At 41.8% G+C, this 23,366-nt stretch overlaps 1 protein-coding gene across 2 annotated transcripts in view; it reads right to left on the bottom strand.

Moving 5' to 3' along the window:
* The window catches only part of NUP153 (nucleoporin 153), a 44,242-nt gene extending 22,170 nt beyond the window's left edge, over positions 1-22,072 (bottom strand). For both annotated transcript variants that reach the window (XM_014254532.2, XM_005525276.3), the window contains exons 1-5: positions 21,904-22,072; positions 5,280-5,496; positions 2,827-3,075; positions 1,383-1,522; positions 1,171-1,299 (exon numbers count right to left, since the gene is read on the bottom strand). In XM_014254532.2, the coding sequence (XP_014110007.2) occupies positions 1,171-1,299; positions 1,383-1,522; positions 2,827-3,075; positions 5,280-5,496; positions 21,904-22,002 (834 nt within the window). In that variant the 5' untranslated portion in view covers positions 22,003-22,072. The remainder of the gene's footprint in view (positions 1-1,170; positions 1,300-1,382; positions 1,523-2,826; positions 3,076-5,279; positions 5,497-21,903) is intronic.
* Between the last annotated feature and the right edge of the window lie 1,294 nt (positions 22,073-23,366).

Below are 23,366 nucleotides of genomic sequence, written 5' to 3'. Positions count from 1 at the left end.
CCCACACAACTAGGTGAAGACAGGAAGCAGATCACACAACACACAGAATATGCAAGTAAGACTTGCTGTACACAGCAACAAACAAGCTTGTCTCTCCTCTAAAAGCCTGACATTTGCTTCCTCTTTTCAATATAATCCACAATTTTTGTAAAAAATAAATACAACTGATCAAAGAGGACTTCTAGCTCACACAAATTTAAAATGTTCTGAAGTTTGACCCAACACCAAGTCAGGAAAACCCACAATGTTCAAAATTTCCCTGAATCAGGAAATTGTAGGTTCCCTTGTTCCATGGCAGAAACAGACTACCAAAATAGGTCCAGCAAACTTATTCTCAGTTCCTTAAAGTTCATTTCGACTTTCTAGTAACAACAGGCATTTTAATTTTAACAAATTAGAACCAAATCAGATTTTACTGACTTGCTCTTAGATTCAATTCTAGCTACTGAGAGCAGTCAGGACTTTTAATTTGCTAGCTCATTTTAGACCACAAAGAACACCTGGGGACAAGCTCTTCTCAAGAGCCATCTGAACGACAGTAAAATAGAGAGTACCTTATTATCTTAATACATACATACATACATACATACATACATATAAATATATATATATAAATATATATATATAATGTAGGATTGCATGCCTCCCTCTCAATAACAAAAGTGCAAAGGACGAGCAGACTTGCCTTTTGCATACTACTAAATCAAAAAATGCACACTATGTTCATAGTTTGTGTGTTTGTGTAAGATCTACAGACAAGTATCAGGGAGATAACTTTTGCTACTATTAACAAAGTTTTCAAAGTTATGCCATCATTGTAATTATTTACATGTTATTTTACCATAATACAGTCAGAGGCAGACCGAAACAGAAAACTAAAATTTTTGGAATACGTAACAGAGGAAACCACTGCTACAAGAAACTGTCCAATTTCTTCTGCCCAGTTACCAGCTAAGATACTATTGTCATTCTCGTGCTTTATGATAAGCATTTCTACATAAAGTGTTACACAGGAATTTAAACAAAAATTGTAGGCTGATTGTGTAAGATAGGAACTGTTTGTTGCCACATTTTTCAAGTTAAATTCCTGGTTCACAGCTTTTTTAGCCAAGCTCCCCTTTCTGTATTTCAATTATGTTTTTCCCCCACACTGCACTACTGTTCTCATACCTGGTAAGCAGAAATCTGTACTTTTGTCTGCCTTGCTGCTGCAGCTGCACCACCGTAAGAGGTCTTTCCAGGGTAAAATGGAGAATCCCCAAGCTGTCTTGTCTTAAAGACAGAAGTGTTTCCAAGTGACTACAGAAAGGTATTATGGTAAGGGGGTTAGTAAAATGGATACACATTCAACTTGACTAAAATTAATACTGTGCAATACTTACAGGAGAGGGAGATCCAAAAGCAGATAAATTGAATGCAGGTTTTTTAGAGCTAGATGCAGGATGTTGTGAGAGGGAATGAGATCTTTCAGCCTCTGGGGACCAGAGCAGTGGTGCTGAAGTATTTTTTGAAACTGTGATATCTGCCAAAATGACAAATGCTATATGTAATGCCTTGTGTACACAGAGAAATCTAGTATTAAACATCACATCAACTCCAGAGTTCTCTACAAAAACATATTACAAAATTAAAAGGTCCCTTAATACTCACTTCCCTGGCACTCTAACCTTCAAAGCTCTTCAAACAGATTAATTTCACATAAGGTATGAAACCCAAGTACCAACTCTGAACCTAAAATCTGTTCACAGAACTGCAAATACATGATCTTGCAATAATCTTTCAAAAGCATTCACTAGTTAATAGCATATGTCCAATACAATACAATTTTATTTTTACTTCTTTCATGATAAAATAAAGGAACTGCATAAACAATGGTGCATCTCTAATGACAAAGTTTTTCCTATGTTGGTAGAGGGTTGGAAAATAGCACAGGACAGAACTGACCAGGTCTTAAATCTGAAAAATTACCCAAAGGCTGAATTCACAGTTTACCACCTATTTTCTGTATGTTTTATGGAGATGTACCAAAAAGTTTAGCAAACTCAGGTTATATTGCTATATTTAATATTTATTTTAATAATAATTTTAATAGAGTATATTTAACACTCTAAATTGTCAAACTATGGTCTCCAGAGAACTGGCTGAGCATGCCTCCACCCCCATTTATATGGGGGACTAGAAAGATTTGCAAACTTGCTGTTTGCCATTTCTCAGTGAGACACCTAAGTCACATTCTACATAAATACAAGGTCTTGGGTTATATTTTACTTTAAAATGGTGTACATTCCTTACTGAATTTGACAAAAAACAACAGAGTATTGACAAATTATGCCATCTACCAAGAACAGCAAAAAAGAAAGCAGCCTGAACTTGTTCAGTCAGTATAGTTGCTTTATCAACTCCTGGTAAAAAAAAAATATACAAGAATATCTTGTGTTTTTATTTATCAAGTGTATTTACTCATATTTAGCCGGCTCTGAGTGAGATATTCTGAATCATTCCTCCTTCTAGGCAATCAACAAGCTACAAGCAAGTCATCTTCATCTCCTATCACCCCGATTCGAGATTTACGGATAATTGAGCTAAAATTTTATTTATCAGCTCTGACTCTTTAGAATATCAGGGACTCATAAATGTATTCCAAGCATGGTTATATTTATTTAAAAGGTGACAGGATTATATACTTCTTAAATACTGAAAATTAAATTTAATTCTAAAATCTAGAACTAACCTTCTCCTACTTTACTTACTAAGGCAGAGTGGAATATTAAGAATACAAAGTACTTCGTGTTATCTAACAAATCAAATAGAGAACATAAAAGGTACCTTTATCAGATGCTCTAGAGGAGAAGCCACTGGTTGTTGAGATGTTATCGTCATCATGCTGAGAGGTAGAATCTTTTATTTCCTTTACGAGGGACAGCCCAGGACTGCCAATGCCAAGTGTGGAAGATGTGGAGGGCTGACAGTGTGGGACTGTGGAATCCAACACGGTGCAGTTCAAATGGCTCCGGTGAAGGGAGGGCCTTGTTAACACATCCGAGAAGTTCAGCGCAGACCTGCTCGTGGATGGCTCTAAACAAGAACAGCGAGACAATCAGCTTCCCTACAGACAAGCTCACAGAAGCCAAAACCTGTTTTCTATCAACAGCCATGCTTATTGCCAAGTTCTAAGCACAAAAATAGAGAAGCTGAATTTAACTTCCTCACCCAGATCGGGTTTCATCTGTCTGATTACAACACTGCTTGCAATACTAAGCATTAATGTCGCATTAGGAAGTACTTAAGGATGGGATTTTTCTGAATTTCATCAAAATCTGACCCTGCACTCAAGCGCTTAAACTGTGTCTTTTGCTAAATCAAACATCTATAAATTCCTTCTCTTCCAGATAATGCTTGCAGTAAGCTTTCCAAAATTTGAGATTACATGACAAGTTACTGACAACTCTGCAGTTTTTATCATCTTGCAAAAAAGACATTTTTAGTCTGAATATGCAACATGAAAACATGTTTGCAAAGATTTTCGGGGGTTTATTTGTTCTGGTGTCATCATCCTCCCTTCCAAATTCTACAATATCAGGTCATGCTACAGGCAAATTATCTCCTATCTATTAATTTTTGAGATTTTGACACAAAGGACAAGTAAGCAACGTGGCCTAAGGCTTCAGAGCATTTTTTCCTCACTGTAAACATTGCCAGTGTCCTGCACAAGAGGTGGTCTCACAGCTCCAACTTGCCACATGAACAGAAGAGCAATTAATGGCCATCTTGCCCGATATCCCTATGCCTACAGTCTCTCCCACAACTTCTGGGTATGAACATAATTTTGAGACACTATCTACCTGACATTTTCACTGAAGCTTAAACTAGCTACTTCAATCTTCATAAGCACTACAATACTAGTAATTAATTCTCCCAAGCACTGATAGATTTTTAGGACTGTCTTGTTTGAGATGAAAGAGTTATCAGACCAAAGGCTGGCCAAGCAAAGGAAGACAGGCTCTTGCACATTGGTACCTCACAGCAAAAGAAACAGGCTTTCAAAAATAAAAATACCAGTAACAATGAAATAAAAAAAAATATTAACTATAGCTAGAAAGATTAACTCCAATGTCCACGAACTGCAACACAAGCTACTGATGGTTCTCAGGGGTCCCATCTGCTCCTGATTTCTTGGAGATAGAAAGTTTGCTGTGCAGCTGTTCTGACTGAAAGGTCCTTTCACACAATTCATCAGGAAAGCCAACACATGTTACTCATTCATGAAAACCTTCTCTATTCTTTTATACAAACTTATGCTCAAGCTACAGCTACACAGAGAGCAGTAAAGCTCCTTATTTACAATTAGATAACATTGGTGAGAAAGGTATTTCCTCATTACTTTTCATTCTGCCAACAAAAGAAGCAGCTGACTGTCCACACAGATGGTTATATACATGTGGTCAGACAAAATTTCTCACCTAATTAAAAACTGAGTTCCCAAAATTGCTAATTTAAGAGAAACTCAAATGAGAGCATATGCAAATTCACAGAGTATTACAGAAACAGTGAGAGGCACAGATATAAAGCACAGAATAATTTTAATATAATAAAAGGGTTATAAACTTCTTTGCCAATGATCTAAATAGTTTTCAAAGACCCCAAATTAGCAATGCCACATGTTAATGTTACAAAATATTTCAAAAAGAATAATGTCTTAAACAAAGTTCCCCAGATCTCCACTAAACTAACAAGAAAATTTAAAGAATTGATTGGAGAAGCCTAAAGGAAAAGAAAAAAAAAAATCAGGACACATGAAGGAATTTTCCTCTGGCATTCTGGTCTTTTGTTTTGAGGACAACAAAACAAATTTATGTTTCTACTACCTTAGGCAATTAGATAAACTTTCATTCCAAATTCTTTAAAAAGAAAATGAAACCAAACACACTTGCAAATGAATGCTAGCAATATTTTGCACTTGGCTAGTTGACTACCTGAAGCTAACTCATGACTTCCAAGGGCTCTAATTCAACTTCCAGTATGTTTAAACTTTGAAGCTAAAGCAATTCTAAAAACTGAGTTTGCTGAGGTTTCTTCCTTTGTTTTTGCTATGTGTGGGGTTATTTTGGGTTGGGGTTTTTGGTTGGTTGGTCGTTTTGCTTTGGGTGTTGCAGGGTTTTTTGTTGTTTGCTTTTTTCTGTCCAAACGCTGCTTCCAGCCTCCCCTAGAAATGTAGATTCAAAACTAGAAATCTGTGAATAAATACAGATGGTCAGAATACTAAATGATATTTCACATACCTTCTAAATTAATTCTTGCTGATTCAGGCGTGACTCTCCCATCAATTACCATGGCATCTTCATTTGCATAATCATGGTGATAGTTTACTGGATTCTCTTCCTCGCTTGCAGATTCATTCATATCTACACATTTATCTTCCCTTTTATTGAAATACTTCTGCAACCATCCTGGTACAATGTTTTTCACTGATTCAGTCACTCTGCTAAGGAGCCCCAGCTTGAAAGAAAAATACAGGAACACAGTCAGCAGCATAGTCTGGGATGCAACCTTGCACAGACCTCCAAGACAGACATTAGATAGCAATATTCAGACGAGTAAGATAAGAGGGTGGTGACAAAGAACTCCTATACTTCTGGAACATGCATTGATAGAAATGCACCTAACATTGATTTACTACTAACCAATCAGTTTCTGCACTTCCCAGCGACCTTGGCAGAAGTTCCACATTCTGAAACTACAGCCCGAGTTCACCAAAGGCTTGTCAACTCACAAGGTCATTTCCTTCTAACACCTTCACTTGAAAAACCATCAAACCCAGAAGCTCAGCAATTATCTACAGCAATAGTGATGACCAGAAATAGCTACTAAAATAAGTGAACTTAAATATTTCTTTTTCCAATGCTGAATTGCAGGAACCATGTGCATCAAAAACTTCACTATTATGCTCTGGACAGTGAGGGTATCCTGAAAGGATCTTGGAAGAAGCATCTACAGTTGAACAACAGACTCCTCATTATGGAACTGCTAAATAGATTCACTTTGATCAAATTTCATTTCATGGTATTGTTAAAGTTTTGTATCTTCAAACCTTAATATTTGGCAGTTACTGAATACATAAAAGCCATTTCCATTTTGACATTTACCAACTATTTGTAATGCTTACATTCAAGTAAGAAATATTTATTTAATGTTTTGTTTTCAGCAGTCATTTGTTGTTCCCCATCATGTCCTCAAAATTTCAATATGCCTTCTTGTCAAATCTCAACCCTGTGCAGCAGGGCGCTTGCAACATGAAGCTGCCCCTCTTACACTGACTGCAGACACAGAACCAGCTGCTAACCTCCACAAGCTGGAACAAAGCGCCAAAGCTACCGCCACAATTTCAACACTTTGGAAACTGAAAAGCAACAGGAGTGTAAAAAGATTTTTGTTCAACTTCATTGCCAGCTGCTAACACATGCATTAAGGTACTTTGTTTTTTTTTGGGTTTAGGCAACAAAATTTCCTAGAAATTATTATTCATGTGTACAAAACTGAGAATATTCTTTGAACATGTAGTAGCTAGTCTAGTAAACAAATCTGAAAAAAGTATTCAATTTTTTTTAAAAAATCAGCACACACGTTAGAAGAAACCCTTAGATGTATGTCATTCACATCTTTCACACACAGTAACACAAACACCAACTTAGAGGACACCCCTGAATCTGGAGTTAGGCTGGCAAAGAGGAAAAAGGGAAGGTAGAAAACAATAGTCTTCTCACAGAAAGAAAGTCATCTTAATTTACAGTTTGACGTTTTTCATAATGATCTGTAATTTAATCTTTTACTTGCACAAAGACAGAATAACTAGCCTGGGACAGCTTAAACCAGATAGAATACAGCATAATAAACATATCTATCACAATTACCACACTAACATGCACACTAACATGCCATGCTCAGCGTGTTCCTGCTATTCTACATAAATACTAAGCCTCAGCTTTCCAACAACAAAAACTTGTGAGTCCAGAGCTCACAAGCAGTTCAGTGCCTGGCACCAGCAAAGAGGCAGTCTGTGCCCTGTTCCCGGCTCCTCATTTTCACCTTTACTTATGACTAACTGTCCCCCTTCAGGGGAGTGAATACTTTGCTGCCATGAATAAAAGCATATCAGGAACTCAGATGAGACAAAATTTGCCAAAATAAGCAAATGGTCAGGACACAAACTGCGTCCAAGGCAATGCTCTTTCCAAAAAACAGGCATTACTACATTCGGTATTGCTAGAGAGTCTCTCCGTTAGAGAAGACATTACTGGCCATAAAACAGGTGCCAGTATGATTCTGTTGCTCAGGAAATTCTCTCAAGACTCAAAGCTACCTTGAGACTCAAGATGAAAGGTATCATAAACATCCAGAAGAGTAAACACCCAATCATTAGTAATCCTAATGAGTAAATGGAGAATGTAGCTGGACTAGCAATTAACCAAGACTACATTTTACCATCCATATCTGACACTAGACTGGTTTGACCCTTTTGTGCAAATGGCAGCCTTCACATAATCAGCATTCCAAGCTGGGTAACACAGGGTAACTTCCCAAACCTACCCATGAGCTCGAACTTGGCACAGGCATACTGCACCAAATAGCAATGGCCTGCTCCATCTGGCTTGGGCACAGTGCTAGACAAGGAGCATAGTTTTATACTCCAGAATAATGCTGGCTTAGTGAAAAAGCAAAATACATATAAAGTAACCTACATTTTCTGTCTGCAAAATATATTAAAGGCATTGTGAAAGAACTATGCAGGCATTATTAATGAGCCATCACCAAACATGGATCCCATTAAAAAAAAAGACACCTTCCCCCTGAAAGTATTCCACATGCCCCAGGCATGCCTATTTTCAAATACAAACAAAAAAATTCCTTCCATCATCTCTTACCTGCCCATCAGAGCTAAAAGCCAATCAATAAAGCTCTGTGGCTGGATTCCCAATCAAGTCAGGCGGTTAAGGTACCACTGACTAATTACACATTTGAACATGCATACTCCTTATTCCTTCCAGAACAATTCAGCAAAATGTCATGTCTTACTTAACTGTTTTTAAAGCTGGCATTTTAATCTTACCCTAATTTGCAGTATTCTTATTCTTCAACTTCAGCACATGCATTTGAATACCCTTTCCCTCTCTCTGCACATGCAAACAAGCCAACTCTGTCAGGAGCAGAGCACTCCCCCTCTAATACTTCTGTGTCACCAGCTCTGCACTTTGTCCATCCCATCTCCTCACAGAGGAATCACTAATGCTTCTAGAAGGCTGACAAAGATAGTACACATCTCTTTGATGCCAAGAGATCTTCAGATATGAAATATAAGAAACACAGCAACAGACAACTCTAACAGGCTTATTCTCCAGCAAACTGCTCAGATCCTGATCTTCTCATGCCACAATTATGAAGCAGTCTCTTCCAGATCACCTTCATTCAGTACAGCTACCCTGAACATAGTACTTCACAAAAACTGTTCTAGTTCCCAGTCTCAGGTCGGGAGCAGAGGACACGGTGCTGGTGTGGAGTCTGATGTTCATAACTTCTCATTTCTACAGGCCACACAGGTACCAAATGTAGTATCATGGAAGAAGAAGCAAGAAGATGCAGTGGGGCAATCCCAACTGCGTGACTGCTGTGATTTATCTAATGAACATGTTTTACTTCATAATTGACTGATTCCAGAGGTTTGAGCTGCTGTCAGTATCAACTGCTGTCTTCACACCTCAAATACAGTCGTACCAAAAAATATCAGCAGGAAAGCTGAACAAAATGAAAGTCCACTGGAAAGACTCAGTAGCTTATGAATAGGTATTTAAAACAGTTTTTCAAAATCTCTGCATCATCTCAAGTGTCTGTAGCTCTGCTAGGTCTATCTAAGTCTATGTATGCAATCATCATAGCAACAGTAACTACAGTAAGAGCTACTCCAAGGAATGAATATTGGCTTGACATCATGGAATCACTTAACTAGTAAGGCTGGAAAAGACCTCTTGGATCATTGTGTCCAACTGTAACCCAAGAGTCCAAACCCTCCTTGTTTGGGCACAAACATTCATTTCTGAGTTTCAAGCCTGGCTCCTTAGGTCCCAAGACTCATCTGAAGGGCCCAGAGAATTACTTTGAAGGCTCCAAGTCTGATTTGGAAGGCCCAAAGCATCATTTGTGGAATTCAAAGTCTTCCTTATAGAGTACAAAGGCACATCTTCAGGCCCAAACCACAGCTTCCAAAGCCTCCATCTCGGGAATCAAAGCCTCCTACTTAGGATTCAGCCTTTTATCTAATGAATTCAAGGCCTTCCTCTATGCCTCCAAAAACCTATTTCTAGGGAGCAGAGCCGTAGCTGGGGATGCTAAATGCAAAAAGCAAGCATGAACATAGAGCCTGTGTGAAATTAAGTCACACAAGCTCTGTGTTCCTGCTTACTTTTTGCATTTAGCATCTACACTCAGTTCAAGGTATTGATGCATCATTTGAGGGCACAAAACTCAAGAAAACCAACCTCAGGGTTCAAACCTCCCTTCTCACCTCCAAAAGCCCATTTCCAGGGCCCAAAGCCCTGTGCTGAAGACTCAAATCCTTCCTTGGAGGGTCCAAAGCCCTCTTCACATGAGGTCATGGAATCATTAAGGCTGGAAAACATCTTTAAGATCATCAAGTCCAAATGTTAATTTGGCTGTTCACCATTAAACCACATCCTCAAGTGCCAGCTCCAACTTCTGTACATACTCCAGCCCCTCAGTGTCTTCCCTGTGGTGAGGGGTCCAGAACTGAACACAAGATTCCAGGTGAGGCCTCACCAGAGCTGAGTCCTGCAGGACAATCTCTGCCCTGCTCTTGCTGGCCACACTGTTCCTGATCCATGCCAGGATGCCACTGGCCTTCCTGGCCACCTGGGCACAGCTGGCTCCTGTTCAGCCACTGCTGACCAGCACCACCAGGTCCTTTTCAGCCTGGCAGCTTTCCAGCCTCCCTTACCCCAGGCCAGTATTGCTGCAGGGGGCTGTTGAGACCCAAATTCAGGGCCTGGCACTTCATCTTATTGAACCTCATACAATTGGCCTCAGCCCATTTACCCAGCCTTTCTAGATCCCTCTCTAGAACTTTCCTGTCGTCCAGCAGATCAACACTCCTGCCCAACTTGGTGTCATTTACAAACTGGCTTAGGGTGCAATCAATCCTCTTGTCCAGGTCATCGATGAAGTTATTAAAAATATTAAGCCCTGGTGAATACCACTTGAGACTGGTCATCAGCTGGATGCAGCCCCACTCACCACCATGCTCTGGGCCTGGCCACCCAGACAGTTTTTTACTCAGCAAAGATCATACCCATTCACACCACAGGAAGCCAGAAGTTTCTCCAGGAGAATGCCACGGGAAATGGTGTCAAAGGCTTTATGAAATTCTAGGTAAATGACATCCTACATCCAGAGCCTTTCCCTCATCCACCAAGTGGATAACTCTATCACAGAAGGAGATCAGATTGGGCAAGTAGGACCTGCCTTTCATAAACCCATGCTGGCTGCAACACTAAGCAAAAGATATGTAGACAGAAGTATCAGTTAACACACAGGTGCCATAATTTGTTACTTCAAAATACCATTTCTTCAAAGGATTTATATAAAGAAAGAAAAATCAGTAGTTTGTGGTCACAGTTTGAATTCCAAACTTAAAAGCAGGCTATTTCTTGGCCAAAAATATTTACAGAATAAGACAGTTGTTCAAATTTGTAAGGGTCCTTCACACAGCATAGGGTGAGGAAAGTGCTGGCAGGAGCAGTCAGCAGTGACACATTACTCAAAAAATCTGTTTTGATTTCAGTCCAGGAGGTTTAAGTACTAAAAGAATTGTACAAAAATTATATAACAGTCATACCCTAACAGAAATTTATAAAGAGAAGCAAAATACGCAACTGGATAAAAGAGCTAATGTTCACTTCACTGTACACACACCTCTGAACAGCATCAATTTCTTGCCTCTCACAAACTTCCTTGCTTCCAATTTCAAAGGTAAAGCTGTTAGAACATATGAATCATGTAAGTCTTCAAAAAGAAAACTTGCCCCTAATGGTGAAGTTCACTGAAATAGACAAGATCAATCTAACCACTTCCAAACACCAAAAAGGAATTTTCTTGCCCTCCATCCCCCACAGTTAGCTTAGCCAGCTCTGGCACATAGCAGGCTACTCTCCCATACTAGCTGAATTCATTAATCTGGCAAATAGTACATGTTTTTCTGCTGGGCTAATGAGTTAAACTGGCACAGTGCACCAGAACTGGCCGGCCTGAGAGAAAGCACGATCAGGCAGCCAGAACCAGAGGAACACTAAATAAAACTTCTCCCTTCTTTCGATCATCCTGTATCCATACTGTCATTAAAGACACTGTCCCATTCTCCTCTTCACCTCACCCTTCCCTTGGGCTGCCACTAGCACATATAAGCAAACAAATGATAAACTGTAGCAAGGCTCTATTAAAAAGATCCAAACAAAAATCTGTCTATAGACTCTGACAGTGAGGACTACCCCTCAGGGGCATCAGGTTGCTGGTGCAGCTTACCATGTGCCTGCACTGATGTTCATGCAAAAGCAGGAATAGAAATGGAAACATGACATGATTGTCTCTTGCAGCAGCAGACTTAGACTGGCTTAGACTAACTCTGCTTTTGCTATTCAGGGAGTGGCTTCAATTTGTATGTAGGACAGCAGAGTTTGATATTTCATTTTAAAAAAGACAATAAAACTTATGACTTAATATGAACACTATGTTTCAGGAATGTTATTAATTATGGAACATTTGAAAAACAACAATTTTATTTAAGGCAAGTGGACTAGTTCAAATTTATTCCTGAAAGTCATGAAGAAGGGATTATATTACCAAATGCCAGCGTATTTCTTTCTTATTGCTTAAGTGAGCATTATTTTCCTTAGTCTAGTTAGCTTTAGAATAAACATTCCAGGGAAATTCAGGTATTTTCTGGCACTGTTTGCACATGTATACACATCATTATCACTTGCAACAGAGAGCAAAACACCAGTATGTGCTCTGAGAAATAAATCAGTGCCTAACCCACTGGGTTAAATCCTTGTGACACTGAATGGTTTTATCTCAGGTTTTGTCCACACCTTCAGTTTACACAGTGACAATATTACAAAACACACCACAATGTACAAGGTACCTTTCTTTCTCCCTTTTAGGAAGCACTACATAGGCATTAATTAGTCCTCAGCAGCAATCAACAACAGGCACTGTAAATTACATTCAATATTATACTTTGAGATGGAAATCTATCAGCAGCAAAACCAGAAAGTTTAAGATTAATGAGACTGTCTTCCCTTACAACTTCACAAGCAGTTTTAAAGTTCTTTCTTTCCCAATTTAAGAAAGAACTCCAAGTAATTAATATTTTTAATTGAAGACTGCTGCAACTTAGCTGCCACAATGTGTCTCCAGCTAAGCTTCATAAGTAGTATCTACAATTATATTAATTGAAATGCTGCTCAGAATATCTTTACTGTAAGGAAAGCCTGTAGTCTAAACTTATTCTTTTTAGTTTTATTTCTGACATAACCATGTGGACAAACTAGAATGATCAAGAAGTACATTGCCCATGGCACCAGGTAGTCTTTATAAGTCCACTAACACAAGTTATCAGATTTAAACACACATTTTTATATTTAGGGTTTATATTTTTATATTTAGGGTTTAAATACACTATTTAGGCATAAAATTGTTTATCTTGTTTATATGTATTCTATATATGGTAAGACTCAATTCATAACAGTATTTCGGCATCACCAAACATAACTGATAATGGCAAAGTCTTCCTCTTCCCTGCATTTACAGCCAAGGATTTAATGCATACAAGGGCTATAATGCATCATACCCTGCACTACAGATTTGCTACCTGTTAAATGTACAGGGCTCCCAATAAAGAACTGAACATTTTCAATGCCATTTTGCCTGGCAGCACTCACAGACAAAACATGGTGTCATCAAGGCTAATCTATGGCACATAGTGAGGACATGCTATGTACTAAAACAAAAACAGCCCAAATTCTGCAGTAACTCCTGAAGCAACAGTTAAATGCCATCTGAGGTCAACTCACAGCTTGCTGACATCCATCCCTGTGTCCAGTGTTTCCTAGTGAGGACAAGGCTTGAAGGTTTGAAGCATGTTTCACAAAATTAAGCTACAAAATCTCACTCCTGAGACCTGAAAACAGAGTCTTCAAAACAGAAGACTGGAATTAAATTTTTAAATATAATGCAGCATTATCAAAATATTGATACAATATATAGCAAAATATTCACATCCTCACTGTGAAGTATCTTCTCTGTCCATGTTCATCTATGAACTGAGCTGACAACACCACATACTAGTCATTTTGAAAAATCTACAGCCAATTCTGTTGCACCTTCAGTTTGTTATCTGATTCACAAATTTGAACAAGCAAATTGAAGTCAAGTAACTAAATAATTGCATTTAGTTATTTGCTGTGAAAAACTGATACTTAAGCAAAACTCTAAGTCTTCCTACTTTTTACATATCATACACAGACATTGTGCAGTGTACAGAAGTTATGCCTCATAATTCATCTAACCAGCATAACCTGCAATTACTTTAAATTGACACATCTAACCCTGGCGCATACGCTTCCTGACTAGATTTTAAAATACAAGAATCGGTGCCTAAGAGAAACCAAAGCAATGACCCTTGGACACAGTTGCTTTAGCTGGAGCAGTGAGTGGTATTGTTACATTCGCTGACATTTAAGGTAAACTGTGATTTACACTGTAAAGCCCAGGTAGCCTCAGCTCTGCTGCAGGGCAGTAATCTTCAGTTGTGAGAGGCAGCAGTGTCTTTCTGGCCATACTTGTTCATCACACTGCAACTGACAGAACCAAAAGCATCTCACTTTAAATATAACCAGTATCTTCAGACACTGCTCTCTTCCCAGCAATGTGAAAAATTGCCATTGCACATAGAGATTAATTTTTTAGTGACTGAAAGTCACTAAAAAATCATCTACGAATCTGTATATATTCTGCAACTCTGTAAAGTCTGGTAACAAATACTGAGGGCTGACAATAAAATACATACACTGTTACAGATAAATTTAATACGTATCTGTTTGCACACAGCAACTCCTGAACACAGCTACATTTAAATCAGTTAAAACCTTGTTTTTATCTGTTTAGTTTAGAATTATTTTAATTACAAATGCATCTGTATTACAGTCTCACAAATTTAATATCTCATTACTGTAAATATTTCAGCGTCCCACTGTAATCCAGTCTCAAAGGAAATGACAATTGAACAGTTTAGCTCTTTGTTTGGTTTACTGCAGTCTTGAAAGTCACCAGGCCTTGAGCTCTCATAAGGGAAGGAGTCTTGAGACATATCTACTTCAAAAAGTCTTGATTCAAAATACAATCATAACTAAAAGCAAAGCCAGCCAGCTCCCCAAGACACACAACTTCTTCCAAGAGCAGAACCATTCAGAAAATATTAAATACCCTCGGCAAGGAGAAAAAAAAAAAAAATTCTACTGGCTCAGGTATTTACAAATTGCATGTGCTACTCACAGCCGTAGGACGCAATGTGCGCTGATGTACCTGTGTTAACACACACATTTCATCCCAGCAAACAGGAATGTAAAGATGAACTCATGTTTAGTTGAAAAAAATCACAGGAGTCTCAAGTAAGCCAAACCCACCCAAAGATCCTGTTCTTAAATGCAACACACATAGATTCATAGAATTTTTTGGGTTGGGAGGGAACTTTAGAGGTCATATAGTCCAAACTTCCCTGCAATGAGTAGGGACATCTTCAACTAGATCAGGTTGCTCAGAGCCCCATCCAACCTGACCTTGAATGTTTCCAGGGACAGAGCTTCAAATACCTCTTCAGGTAACCTGTTCCAAAGTATCACCATCCTCTTCTTAAAAGAATTCTTCTTTACATCCAGTGTGAATCAACTCTCCTTCAGTTAAAGGAGTCTAAGTCCTCTTTAGGTACTCAAAGGTGTCCATAAGGTCTTCCCAGAACCTTCTCCAGGCTGAGCAGCTCCAACTCTCTCACAGCCTGTCTTCATAGGAGAGGTGCTCCAGCCCTCTGAGCATCACAGAGCACACAGCTCTGGACTGGCTCCAACACGTCCATGTCCTTCCTGTCCTGGGGACCCCAGAGCTGGATGCAGCACTGCAGGTGGGGCTTCACCAGAGAGGAGTGGAAGAACAGAATCCCCTCCCTTAACCTGTTGGCCACACTGCTTTGGATGCAGCCAAGGATATGTTTGGCTTTCTGGAAGCACACATTGCCAACTCATATCGAGCCTCTCATCCATCAGCAACCCCAAATCCTTGGCAGAGCGGCTCTCCATCTACTCATGCCCCAGCCTGCATTGATACTGGAGTTGCACCAAGCTAAGTGCAGTACAATGAATATGGAACTGATTACATAGAACATTAAAAAGCAAAAAACCCGAGATCTTTTACAACTTAATAGCAGAAAAATGGAAAACTGTATCATATGACCTACCACTAAGACAAAAGCCATTTTTAAAAATGAGTCTGCAAAACAGCAACCTTAGAAAAAAGCCTCTTAGTTACTCTCTTTTTGAGGGCCAGCTCAGTATTTTCTCTGAAAAAACTGCAACAGTGAGATGGAGGCATTATTTCCCTCCTTCCTCAAGAGAGAGCACAACCCCAAAGACAGAATTAGAGGATGGACCAGCAAAATGACTACCAACCTAGAGGAACAGTGACACACTCAAACCATGCCCATGTGTGCTTTGTGGTCCAGTTGCAGCAGCTCTGACAGAACCACATACACACAGAGGCTGCATGGCACCCCAGAGATCATCTACTACTACAACCTCCTCCTCAGAGAATGGCCAAAACCAGCAGATCATCCACAGCTGAGTCCACCCAGGTTTTGAGATCTCTCTGGGCAGCTCTTCCAATATGCTAGCTAGCCTCACAGTAAAAAGATTTTTCCTATTATGAAATCAGAATTTCCATTTTTTGCATCTTGAGTCCATTGTATCTCTGTATTGCTATGAATCTCCTACAAGAGCCTTGTTACACCTTCTCTGTAGACTTACTAGGTATTTCCTGCTCTTAACCTATACACAGCCAGTTCTCTAAGCCATCATCATTTTGATGTCTCTCAACCAAACTCACTCCTATATGTTTTCTTGTCTTTTTTTAAATTGGAGAGGCTAAAACTAGACACAACACTCCAGATGTAGTCCTAGAAGTGCTTCATGTAGCGGAAAAAACAACTCCCTTAACTTCCCACACACTTACTAATACCTCCCAGTATGCAGGTGGCCTTCTTTACCTCAAGAGCGTGCTGCTGACTCATGATCAACTTGCTGTCCAGCAGGTAGGTGGGGTTGTTTTGTCCCAGATGAGGGACTTCACATTTGCCTTTATTAAAACTCACAAGGTTCTTGGCAGCCCATCTGTCAAGTTCCTGAATGGCAGCCCTATTCTTCATTATACAACAGGGCTGAAGTTCCCAAGGGTTTGATATTATCTGAGAAACTGCTGAGGATTCATGCCATTCCTTCATCCCAGGTTGTTAATAAAGACATGGAACAGCATCAGCCTCAGTATCAACCTCTGAGAGCTCTATTAGCAATTGGCTGCAACTGGGTCTTTGTACTGCTGGTCACAACCCTTTGAGGTCAATGGTCCTGCTAATTTTCCAATCACTTTATGGTCCACCTGACAAGTCCATATTTCACCAAGTGGACAACAGGGATCCCATGGGAGACCATGCTGCAGGCATCACTAAAGTCCAGGTAAAATATCCACCCTTTGCTCCATGTCCACTGAGACAGTCATCCCAGCAAGTTATGAATTCATCACATGACAGTACGGTAGCCCACCACCTGCACCAATCTGGAACTTTTGCTGAAACATTTTTGGGCATGCAAAAGAAATTCTGAATTCTGTCCTGCTGAGTTGTTAGAATCAGCAGCAGCTCAATTCGTCCATGGCAGGGGAGCAAGAACTGGTTCTAATTACTGACTGTAGGAATAAATAACTCAGAGGAAGTGATGTGCTGCCAGCAACCAAAGACAATTTGCAGTGTCCCAGCTAACACAGTCAATTATTTCATCTGCTTTCTTCTTCTCTGGAGATACCACTCACTCATATTGTTTGTCCTCAACACTTCACAGCCTCCAAGATTGTCACAATAACCCCTGAGACAAATCTCAGAATATTAATGAAATACTACAGCAATCATAATTTACATTTTGTACAAATGTACAGTACCACTAGCCTAAATGAGAGAAAACTGTCCATATCAATCAGTTTTGTAACTGAGATATCTATTCCCAATTAGGATACATTTTTGTTTACAATAGCAGTAGAAAGTCAAGTGCCAACTTTAAACACCAGTTTTGCTAATACAATATGATATTGCTGGGACAGAGACAAAACTTCAAATGTTAACTATTAGCCCATCTTTTAAAACAAAGCTTTCAATACACATTTAACATTTTTTCAATTAGCTCAATGTACTAACTCACTACTAAACCAAATCAAGCAGAACTGCATACAAATACAACCACATTAAGTGTGCTTCAAGGTACAATAGTGTTGACAGAGTTAATACAATTGTATTTTTGTAGGTCCATATACACACTCTTATTAAAGATTTTATTAATTAGTATTTTCCTGTTTAAGGTCTATAAAACATTACCTAAGTTACATCACTCAATATGAGACTCTCAGAACTCTCTAGCATCAAAGTTTCAAAATTTCGTCACAAAATAAACATGGCAGTTTGTAAGATCCCTCCTGCCCACTGCCTGCAGTCACTGCCAAGCAAGGCCTACCTTCTAGACAGCAGCATGTGACAGTGTAATGCTCTAGACACTTCTGCATACAGTTTTCAGCCCCCAATCCTGTAGCTAGTCCCTGTGGGAAGAACCTTACAGGATGTCTCAAGTGACCTGGTGAAACTCACAAACTCTAGAGAGGCTTTCATGACCCGGGCCAATGAAAGTGGCTTCCAGTGGCCTTCTGGTCCCTTTTGTCAGGTTTTATGTCCTAACTACATAGTGCAAGACCAACTACAATACATGCAGAGACTTACACTGGTTTCATCAAGGAAAACATCTTTGGATTTGAACATCTACATTATAAATATGTACTGGCACATACAGACATAGGAAAAAAAGCAAACATCACTCCTCAGCAGAAGTTTTAATCTATAGACATTACCTCTAATATCAAACAGCTCTAAGCTAAAGCTTAACATGAATATAGAAGTTTATGGGAAGGTTATAAACACTTTTAAGGTAACTTTTGTTTTCTCATGCTTAAATCTGCCTGTATGAGTTTAAATAAAAGTGCAGAAGAATCAAAGTTCTCTGACTCCTTCATTTGAATGCTTAATTATAAAATTCAAAAATTACCAAGTAAAGTTATTTTATTCACTTCTAAGTCACACTTAAAATCTCTTGAATCTGTTACCTGAATGAGAATGGCACTGTTCCAAGTTAAACCAGCACATGCACATACACCAAAGCACAAAATCAAACATAAAATTAACAGTAGGAACATACAGGTACTCTTCTAGAAGCAGTTTAATAAGCCAGCAATGCAAACATCCCTCCCATTTACACAGCCGCATCAGCAATTCCCATCATCAGTCTATCCAAATGACCAGGACAAACCAGCATTTATAAACACTGGGGCCACATCTAGAAGATGAAACCCAGATCCTGGACACAACAGTTCCCTCACTTGGCATGTGCTTAGCTCTCAAAGAAGCTGTAATTTTAACCCAAGTGTCTAAGCTTCTTAGAAAGTGCAGGAGGCAGGATATTTCAGGAGGGGATGGACAAGTAAAAAGCGTGCTGAGCATAGCACAACCTAAAGTCAGTGTGGAGGTGTCAACACTCTGCCCCTAGAAAAGCATAGTCTATGGGAAGAACTCCACAATTCTACTCTAAGAACACCCACCAAACAGACTAAAAAAGGCTCTTTTCATTCTGAGATGTAACTCCCACGCCTCAGATCTTCATGGTGGGTGAGTAGATACCATCCTTACCTCATGGTGCTGCTACATTTTATTTCTTGGTTTAATAACATAGCTGCTGACAGTGCACTTTTTATAAGGCAGGATGGTAGCCCAGAAAGGAAAATACCATGGTTTAGTTCCTTCATTAATGGGGCAAATCCACTCATATCTCCATCTTCCAAGAGAAAATACAAACTGCAAGTCACATCCTCCAAGCAGCATCTGTTCATCTCTCATATTTGAGACTGGTTTAAAAAAAGACTCTACACTTAAAAAAGCACACATGTAAACATAATGAAATATGGCTCTATCAGGCACTTGGGGAGAAAAGGGCAGGAAATTCTGCACTTTGCATGTTTATTCCAAGAATACATGAAATAACTTCAGAAATCATGGATGAGGCTGTATGTCTTCACTCTTGGAAGGTAACATCTTCTTATACATCCTCTTCCTCGCTCAATGAATCACACATTCTTTTTCTGGGTAATAACACAGTTCCAGTCAGAAGAACTCAAAGACAACACACAGCTTGGCAACTGGGATATTTGCCCAGAAAGTGGATGATGTAGGTTGATGCCTCTAGGCAAAAAAGAAATCCGAAGCAGGGTCTACCACATTTTGAACAAATGCTTTAGCTAATCATCTTTGAAAAGCAGCAGCATTTCCTCTTCCAAATGTCTTCTAAAGCCGCTGCTGCACTTAATAGGACACAGCAGCACACTGGGCACAACTGGAGAATTCCCACCTGACCAAGCTTCTTCGGAGACTAGGGCAAAATAACAACCTTATGACAGCATAACCACATCAGAAAAACACACACCAGGCTTACTATTGTAAGCCTGCCATCATGCTACTCATCTTTCATACAAGTGGAAGAGAATCAGATATCATAACAACTTTAAAAATATTGGCAATATGGCATTCAGTGCTTAGGCACCTTCAGAGCTTGATGATAAGAGACTGAGTTTTCTGGATTGCAGTCTTGACCCCAAGCACTTATAACAGTTTTAATACAGTATTTCTATGAGCTTACTTATTGATACTAGTTAGAGGAGCAGGAGATCATGTCCAGACTGCACTGAGCACTTCCATGTCTTCCCAAACTCATTACTGAGACAACATCAAACCACAGAATACTTTCTGCAGAGTGGATGTTATACTGCAAACAGGTACATCTATCAATTAATTTCAGTTCACCTATCTACCCAGAGCTCACCTTTGTATGTAACACAAGTTAGCAAGCTACATAGGGTTAAGAAGCTATCCCTTACAACAAATGCCTATATCTGACACCTATCTGTTTGCCTATTTACCATTTCTTCCCCAATATAGTACTTGCTAATTTGATTGATATATTTGATTTGCAGCACCCATGCTCTGGGCTGAATCCCAGATATCCCCCAAGCACGTGTATGCTTTGCCCCATTGTTTAAATATACCTACTAGAAAACACACAGACATTAGAATAATCAGAAAACCATCTAACCTAAATATTTTAAATTCATCTACAGAGTATCACCACGTGCAGGACATTGCAATTTCAACCTTACTCTGTTGTTCACGTAAGACCTTTCAACATTTGCTCTGCAAGTGCAGTGATTCTTTGGATGAAGCGTCACTCTGCCTGCTTTACAAGGACAACGCTGCTGATCAGTGCGCTATAAAAGGGATTAAGTATAGTACTTCCCAAATAACAAAAACTAATTGAACGACAATTTATGCGTAACACACCTCAATTATACATACAATATTTAATTTCCTGGCTTATATTACCGATTTAATAATGCAAATGCTTTGGTTTTACAGTCGATTTCAGGTTCATAAATACACGAGAAAAGCATTTCCAGAGCACTGTCTCGAGGCATCTTGAATTTCCCTGACAAACAGGAGTTGGGAAGGATCTTTGCTTCTACTCCCTGTAGCCACTCTAAATGGCATAGGATCTTTGTACTGCAATTTATAAACTGTTGTTTTCTGTTATCCGTCTATTCTCTCCTACAATACAAAGGGGAACAAATGCCTTATGAATTACATTTCGCTCTCACTGCACCAGCAGGTTTAGGTACAGGCAAGCCACTGAAGAAACCGAAGGGCTCTTCAGGCAGCATCCTACAAAAAAAACCCAAAAAACCAAAAACAAAACACCAACAAAAAACACCCCACCAAAAAACCCACCACAAAAAATCCCCACACCAACAACGTAAGATGCCTAATGACCCAGCACTCTCACAGACTCATCTGCAACCCGGAATTTATCAAGAAAGCCAAATATCGGAAGAGATGCACTTAAATCTGACGAGTAACTCTAACTTGATAACCCAGTTAAGATCGATTTAACCACGATTTAACCGTGGCAGCCCGGAGACAAAACGAGCATCCCGCGGAGTGAGAGCCAGCCCGCTTCAGCCGCGAGGAGAGGGAATGCGCACCTACCCCTTCCCAGCCGCCTCCTCCTCCTCCTCCTCCTCCTCCTCCCGCCTTTGCTCCTGCCTAGCGGGGGACAGGCGGGAGACAAAGGAGAGGCGAGAATCCCCCCGCAGCCCGGCGGTGCCGGAGCGGGGCGAGCGCCCGGAAATCCCACAATCCCCGCGGCCCCGGCGGGAAACCCTTCTCTCCTCCCTCCCCGCGGGCCGCTCCACCGGGAAACCCCGGCCCGAAGCCGCGCACGTGGGACTGCGTGGAGAGCGGCGAGGGGGGAAGGGTGGCGGAGAAAAGAGGCGGCTCTGCCGGGTCGGGCCTCCGGGGCGCCTCCTCCCGCCGCTGAGGGGAACGCCGGGGTTAGAAGCGGGGTAGGACGGGAAGGGGTTCACGGGGCTGACCCGCGACATCACCTGCTGCTTGCCCCTCGCGTAGGGCGGCTTCGCGGCTCCCAGGTGGTGCCGTCGGGTCCGGATCTTGCCGCCGCCGCCGCCGCTGCCACCCGAGGCCATGATGCGATCCGGCCCGCCGCCGCCGGCGGCCTCGTCCTCCTCCTCCTGGTGCGGCCGCTGTGCTCCGCGGCGGCCCGGCCGGGCTGGCGCTGTCACCGTCCCCGCGGGGCCGCGCCCGGCCCGGCCTCTCTCCCCCCGCGCCGCTCCCGCCCGCCACGCGCCGCGCGCGGCCTCTGGTGCGCGCGCGGGGGGCTCCTCCGCGGCCTCCGCCCCGCCCCTACCGCGCGCGCGCGCGCTCACGCGTCTCTCTCACGCGTCTCTCCCTTCCCCGCGTTCCCTCCGCGATCCCCCCGCCCGCCGCTCCTCGCTCGCGCTCTCCCGCCCGGCGGCGGCGCCCCGCGCGCTGTCCGCCCGCCCGCCCGCGGCCCGAGCCGCCGCCACCGCCGCACCCCCCTGCCCCACCGACCAACCACGGCGGGCGCCCCGGGCCGCGCGCGCGTCACCAGCCCGCCCGGGCGCCTCACAGGACCGGCGCCGGGCGACCGGCCCGGCAGCCCCCGCGCGCGCGCCCCGCCCCCGCTCCCAGGGAAGCGGGAGGGGCCGGGCCCGGCCGGCTGCGCGGGAAAAGCGCTCGCTGGGACTGGGACCTGCCCGACCCGCAAAGGGATGTGGCGGGGGAAATGTCCGGCCCCGGACTCAGCTTAGGGATGGACGCCTTAACGGCTAAGAGCGGAGGTTTGTGCTGGGGTCCTCCCGGGAGATTCCACCTCCTTCTCCCGTCTTCCCGCGGCGTTTCACAGAATGGCTCAGGTTGAAAGGGATCACAGTGAGTCATCTGGGCTAACCTTCCCGCTCAAGCGGTGTCGTCCCAGAGCGCATGGCACAGGACTGCATCCATACAGTTCCTGAATTTCTCAAGTGAGGGAGACCCCACAACCTCTGGTCACCCTGCTCCAGTCCGCGGTCATTCGCAGAGTGAAGATTTTTTTTTCCTCTTATTTAGGTGGAAGTTCCTGTGCATCGGTTTCTGCCCGTTGCCTCTTGACCTGCTGCTTGGCACCACCGATTAGAGCCTGGCTCCGTCCTCCTGACATGCTCTGCCCCTGGGGATGCAATTTACCCACGCTGAAACTGCCCCAAGAGACAGCGTGAGGGGGATGTTCCCGCGACCCTGACGAGGAACAGCGTGAAGAACGCGGCAGGAAAAACGGCACCGGGAGGTCCGCAGTGCTCCCCCAGGCTGCCACTAGCGATATGGTTTGTAAAACACAGAGAAAAAGCACGTGCAGGTTTTTCATCGCTCAGTGTCAGGATATGGAAAGGATGTAGGGGGAAAAAAAGCTTCAGCACGGCTTTTACTTCCTCAAAACATGAGGAAGAGTGCATTCCTAGTACAAAGTCAAAATACGTAAAATTTTTTTTAT

This window comes from Pseudopodoces humilis, chromosome 1 (genome assembly GCF_049639895.1).
Source record: "Pseudopodoces humilis isolate 2021_Gansu_Grassland_sample_001 chromosome 1, ASM4963989v1, whole genome shotgun sequence".
Classification (NCBI taxonomy): Eukaryota; Metazoa; Chordata; class Aves; order Passeriformes; family Paridae; genus Pseudopodoces; species Pseudopodoces humilis.
This window is presented reverse-complemented; position numbering and strand designations above follow the sequence as displayed.